This window comes from Marmota monax, unplaced genomic scaffold (genome assembly GCF_021218885.2).
Source record: "Marmota monax isolate L192 unplaced genomic scaffold, Marmota_monax_Labrador192_F-V1.1 WCK01_AAM20220418_F8-fsc00165, whole genome shotgun sequence".
NCBI lineage: Eukaryota > Metazoa > Chordata > Mammalia > Rodentia > Sciuridae > Marmota > Marmota monax.
This window is the reverse complement of record NW_026693851.1, coordinates 111,324-117,598: the sequence shown is the minus strand read 5'-3', so window position 1 is coordinate 117,598 and position 6,275 is coordinate 111,324. Positions and strand designations below refer to the sequence as shown.

Sequence of the window (6,275 nt, the reverse complement as noted above, 5' to 3'; positions counted from 1 at the left end):
TCTTCCGCAAAAGCAAAAGCAACCAAGCCTGTCCCGCTTCCTAGCAAACCCACTCTTTGTGCCTGAGCAGTGCCTGTGCCACCACCACACTTCCTCCTCCTCCCGCCACCTTCTCCCCCTCCTCCTCCCGCCTGCAGCCGGCTTTTGGACTGGCAAGTAGGCTGCTGGCTCCCTTTGCGTCGGAAAGCGGGTGCCGCGATTGGGCGACGGTCCCTGAGCCTCCAGTTCCGCGTCGGTTTCAAGGCTCCTCCCTCCTGGTGAAAGACAGACTGCGGGGCGCCTGGAAACCGGTCGGAGGGCGCGCTAGGGAAAGGAGAGGGAGCGAGTTGAGGGATTGACACAAATGGTCAGGCGGCGGCGGCGGAGAAGGAGGCGGAGGCGCTGGGGGGAGTCAGGGCCGCTGGGTTGCGGAGAGTTGCACGCTCAACGGGGCCGCGGCCACTAACGCGGCGCCGCCAGCCGGGAGCTAGCGAGCCAAGGGCCAGGAAGGCGGGACGCGACCCCTGCGCGCCCGTGCTACCCGGGCTCTCCCGGCGGCCCGCGCTTCATGAACCGCAAGTTTCCGCGGCGGCGGCGACGGCTACGGGACGCAGAGAAGCAGCCCCGGGAGCGGGCCGATCGCGGCTCGGGCTCGACGGAGGGCACCGGCGAGGAGATCTCCTTGGTCGCGGGAGTAGCCACCGCGGGCCGTGCCACTGCCAGCCCCTGCCGAGCGGCGCCAAGAAAGGAACCGAGAAAGTATGGCTGAGGAGGAGGCGCCTAAGAAGTCCCCGGCCGCCGGCGGCAGCGCGAGCTGGGAACTTTGTGCCGGGGCGCTCCCGGCCCGGCCGGCGGAGGAGGGGAGCGGGATTGCGGGCAGCCACCGCCGTCCCCTAGCTGGCCCCGGGCGCTTGGTGCGCCGGCTGTTACTGCTGCTTTGGTTGCTGGAGGCTCCGCTGCTGCTGGGGGTCCGAGCGCAGGCGGCGGGCCAGGGGACGGGCCAGGGGCCCGGGCCCGGGCAGCAACCCCCGCCGCCTCCGCCTCCGCCTCAGCAGCAGCAGAGCGGACAGCAGTACAACGGCGAGCGGGGTATCTCCATCCCGGACCATGGCTACTGCCAGCCTATCTCCATCCCGCTGTGCACGGACATCGCATACAACCAGACCATCATGCCCAACCTTCTGGGCCACACGAACCAGGAGGACGCGGGCCTCGAGGTGCACCAGTTCTACCCACTGGTGAAGGTGCAGTGTTCCGCCGAGCTCAAGTTCTTCCTGTGCTCCATGTATGCTCCTGTGTGCACAGTGCTGGAGCAAGCGCTGCCGCCCTGCCGCTCCCTGTGCGAGCGCGCGCGCCAGGGTTGTGAAGCGCTCATGAACAAGTTCGGCTTCCAGTGGCCAGACACGCTCAAGTGTGAGAAGTTCCCGGTGCACGGCGCTGGGGAGTTGTGCGTGGGCCAAAACACGTCGGACAAAGGTACCCCGACGCCCTCGCTACTGCCAGAGTTCTGGACCAGCAACCCCCAGCACGGCGGCGGAGGGCACCGCGGCGGCTTCCCGGGAGGCGCCGGCTCGTCCGAGCGAGGCAAATTCTCTTGCCCGCGCGCCCTCAAGGTGCCCTCCTACCTCAACTACCACTTTCTGGGGGAGAAGGACTGCGGCGCGCCCTGTGAGCCGACCAAAGTGTATGGGCTCATGTACTTTGGGCCCGAGGAGCTGCGCTTCTCGCGCACCTGGATCGGCATCTGGTCGGTGCTGTGTTGTGCTTCCACTCTCTTCACGGTGCTCACGTACCTGGTGGACATGAGGCGCTTCAGCTATCCTGAAAGGCCCATCATCTTCCTGTCCGGCTGTTACACCGCGGTTGCGGTGGCCTACATTGCCGGTTTCCTGCTGGAGGACAGGGTGGTGTGTAACGACAAGTTCGCTGAGGATGGGGCGCGAACGGTGGCGCAGGGCACCAAGAAGGAGGGCTGCACTATCCTCTTCATGATGCTCTACTTCTTCAGCATGGCCAGCTCCATCTGGTGGGTGATCCTGTCCCTCACCTGGTTCCTCGCGGCCGGCATGAAGTGGGGCCACGAGGCCATCGAGGCCAATTCGCAGTATTTTCACCTGGCTGCCTGGGCTGTGCCAGCCATCAAAACCATCACCATCCTGGCGCTGGGCCAGGTGGACGGCGATGTGCTGAGCGGAGTGTGCTTTGTGGGGCTCAACAACGTGGACGCCCTGCGTGGCTTCGTGCTGGCACCCCTCTTCGTATACCTGTTCATCGGCACGTCTTTCCTGCTGGCCGGCTTCGTGTCGCTCTTCCGCATCCGCACCATCATGAAGCACGATGGCACCAAGACCGAGAAGCTGGAGAAGCTCATGGTGCGCATTGGTGTGTTCAGCGTGCTGTACACTGTGCCAGCCACCATTGTCATCGCCTGCTACTTCTACGAGCAGGCCTTCCGGGACCAGTGGGAACGCAGCTGGGTGGCCCAGAGCTGTAAGACCTATGCCATCCCCTGCCCTCACCTCCAGGGAGGTGGAGGTGTCCCGCCACACCCACCCATGAGCCCTGACTTCACAGTCTTCATGATCAAGTATCTTATGACTCTGATCGTGGGCATCACGTCGGGCTTCTGGATCTGGTCAGGCAAGACACTCAACTCCTGGAGGAAGTTCTACACGAGGCTCACCAACAGCAAACAGGGAGAGACCACCGTTTGAGACCTGGGGACTCAACCCACCCCCCAAAAAAGCCGTTCCCATGGGATTCATGCCTAGCCTGGTTGACTTTCGCAGCCTCCTTTTAACAACACAGCTCCTGCAAACGCTTCCGTCCCTGGGGCAAACGGACTGGAGGGCCCCACTGCCTGAGGGGTGCAGATCGACCTCTCTTGCCCTCACACTCCGGTACCAGGACTGTAACGCTTTTATGATTGTAAATAGCCTGTGTAAGATTTTTGTAAGTATATTTGTATTTAAAGACTAGCGATCACGCGGTTTTCTTTTTAAAAATTTTAACTGTTTAGGGCAGTTTAACCATTTGAGGCTTTTTTTTCTCTCTCCCCTTTTCCGAGGACCGCAAAGGAGGTAAAACCAGAACACACCAGCCGAGTGTTCCTGCCCATCCTCCTGCGCCCCTCAGTGCCGCCGGTGCACAAGCCTGCTGGGCGCCGGCGAGTTCAGCACTGCGGGGGTGCGGCCGAGCTGAAAGGCTGGGGTCACTTCCCGCGGCCTCCTTCAGCCTTTCTCTTCCTTTCCTTGCTTGGGGTGGGGCCCTTATGGTACCAAACTCCACAAAGCTTCCAAATCCGGAGGTGGGCCCCCGCCAGTTCCAATTCCTCCCTTTTTCAGTGATGGATTGCAAAGGCACATCCCTTTGACTCTCTGAAGCTCAATTTTTGAGAACCTTCCCTCAACTTCATGGGGTCCCAGGAGTGTAGGGTGTAGACATTGGCAGTCCCAGCCTCCCTCCACAGTCGCTTCCAACATCCAGACACTCCCTCCTTCCACCTAAGTTGGTTAGAGGATGAGTAAGATAACCAATGCCAAACTTTTTTAAGTCTAATTTTTGATGGATGAGCTCATTTCATTCTCTAGTGTCTAAGACCTGGTATGGGTTTGGCCAGCGTCATGGAAAGATGTGGTTACTGAGATTTGGGAAGAGGCATGGAGCTTTGTGTGGGTTGGGAGAGACTGAAAGTGGGGTGGTGGTTACAAAATGTTAATTTTAATTGCATACTGATGCCTGGCAATCTGCCTTTCAGAGTGAGACAGCCTGCCTTTAGATTTTACCCTTTGGTAAAATGGAAACGTTGAGGTCACCTGGAAAGCTTTGTGAAGGAGTGGATCTTTGCTTTCCTTAACAGGACAGCAGAACATTAGCAGAATATGAAAACTTGAAGGAGATTTCAGTGTAATGGACTTCCTCAAAATGAAATACTATTTTCTTATTTTTAATCAAATAATAATTAGACTTATATCAGAAACTTTAAAATGTAAAAGTTGTACACTTTCAACATATTATTATTATTATTCTGAGGGAGGAGCAGTCTGCACGACTAATGATAACCTAGTAAGATTTCAAGAGGTATAAGAGAAGGAATAATTGAGGGGCTTAGCTCCTGAAGGCAAACAAAAATATGGGCATGCATGCTAAAGGGAAACCGTGTGCAGATCTATTGCATTAAATCTTGTGTGCTCCTTTTTGGATTTACAAAAATGTGTCAAATGTAAATCTTTCAAAGCCATTTAAAAATATTCACTTTAGTTCTCTGTGAAGAAGAGGAGAAAAAGCAATCCTCTGATTGTATTATTTTAAACTTTAAGAGTTTATCAAAATGCCGGTACTTAGGAATTGAATTTATCTATGTCTGTCATAACCTAAAATGACATTGCTCTTTGAATTTGGTATGCATTTATTCTGTTCACTATCACAAAATCATCTATATTTATAGAGGAATAGAAGTTTATATATATAAAATACCATATTTTTAATTTCGCAAATAAAAAAAAATCAAAGTTTTGTACAAAATTATATGGTTTTTGTGCCTGAAGATTAATAGAGATTGAACTGTCTGAACTATCTTTACATTTTATAGTGTTTCATAACTAATCCAACATTAAAAAAATTTAGGAATACAATGAAAAAGCATATCTTTAAGCCTTCAACCAGTCCTTCCAAAGAATAACACTATTTGCATTATTGTGATTGACATTTGTGAAGTCCCAAGAAAAGATCTGTTTTGTTAAGAGTAGAAATAGAAGTCTGAAAATCACATCTTTATTCAAAGAAAATTATTAAAAGATAAGTAATTTTAATATTAAAGCTTTTTTTTTTCTTTCAAGGGGTAAATTGACATAACATTTTATAATATGGAGGTCAATTTTTAAATCATCACTTTGACGTGAATTTTATGAGGTATTTTCTTATCTCTTTCATAATCTTGGATTTTCCAAAACCATAAACAGGCAATCAATAAAGGGTTACTGACTATATGTTTATAAGCATTTTAAAACAGCAGTCAGGTTTATAAGTCTGTTTTGTTGTTTGCTTCTGAAGACTCCATTTTTATATTGTTCAAGGAACCTTCTCCTGAGGAATTTTCTAGTTGGTCTACTCTTGGAATTTATATATTGTGTATGAGTTCATATATCTATATATACACATGCATATAAGTATACACATTAATTTAAAAAATATAAATGCACAATTTACTTGTCATTTCATAATACAGAAATAGTATTATGAGAAATGAAAAATTACAGATGGAAAACTTCAAATACCTTTGATAAAATTATCTTTATTACATTTTCCAATTAAAATATTTTTCGATAAAATAACAAGGGACTAAAATGAAGATCATTGAAACAATATAGCTACTTTTGTGGTTATAAGACAATTTTGTAGAAGTCATCACATCTTTCATTTTTAGACAAATTTTTAAAAACTTAATTGAAAATATAACATGATTTTAAGTAGCAAAATACAATTTTGATCTTTTTTCTGTGATATTAATGTAATATAGTAGATATCTGAATAGGTTTTATTGTATAGTTACTCACATACAAAAATAACAATTTTTTTGGCCAAATTAAAAATGTCTCCCTACTAGGTAGTTCAATTAGATAATTTCTGGGAAAAAGAAAATTTTAAGACTATTGGTCTTTAACCAAGGAGTAAGTGTCAAGCAGTCTTACTGTAGATGTCCTTAAAATGATGTTATTATAAATTAGATGGATAAAGCTTTTATATGCTAGATTTAAATAGTTTCAGAACACATTTTAAAATCACCAGGCTGTTTTAAGTTGTGTGGCATATAAAAAAAAAGTTGTATTTATTTATTCATGTTGTTGTTTCTTTTAAAAATGATGGCAAAATAGGGCTTGCCTGAAAAATCATAAAGCTGTTGGAGATACTGCCCCATTAGCATGCTGTTCCCATAACAAACACTATTTTCAGATTATTTCTTTGCCTGTTTCGTTTAAACCAGCTATTGATTGGAGTAAAATTTCCCCCTTACAGTGTACTTGATTTAGCTTTTGGTGTAAATGTGTGTGTAGTATGAAAACTACTTAATTTTTTTTTCACTTAAACTTTGTGGAGACAAAAAAAAAATCATATATATATTTATCTCAGAGCCATTCAATGTCAAATAGCAAGAAAGCTGGGCCAGATTTTTCAGCTTGTCCTGCATAGTCATTTGTCAGCCTGAGTTGACAGTCCTGGTTCTTTTGTCCCCACTATGAGTACCAAAGCCTTCCACTGTGGTTGGATTCTTCCTAAGTCCAGGTTTAACAAGGAAA

At 48.1% G+C, this 6,275-nt stretch overlaps 1 protein-coding gene across 1 annotated transcript; it reads left to right on the top strand.

Moving 5' to 3' along the window:
- Positions 1 to 266: 266 nt before the first annotated feature.
- Positions 267 to 5,813, top strand: Fzd1 (frizzled class receptor 1). The gene has a single exon (XM_046462479.2). The coding sequence runs from the start codon at positions 741 to 743 to the stop codon at positions 2,691 to 2,693; it is 1,953 nt and encodes a 650-aa protein (XP_046318435.1). The 5' UTR covers positions 267 to 740; the 3' UTR covers positions 2,694 to 5,813.
- The last annotated feature ends 462 nt before the right edge of the window (positions 5,814 to 6,275 follow it).

Coding starts and splice junctions, on each gene's coding strand:
- Fzd1 (XM_046462479.2), top strand. CDS start 741: ATGGCTGAGGAGGAGGCGCCTAAGAAGTCCCCGGCCGCCGGCGGCAGC.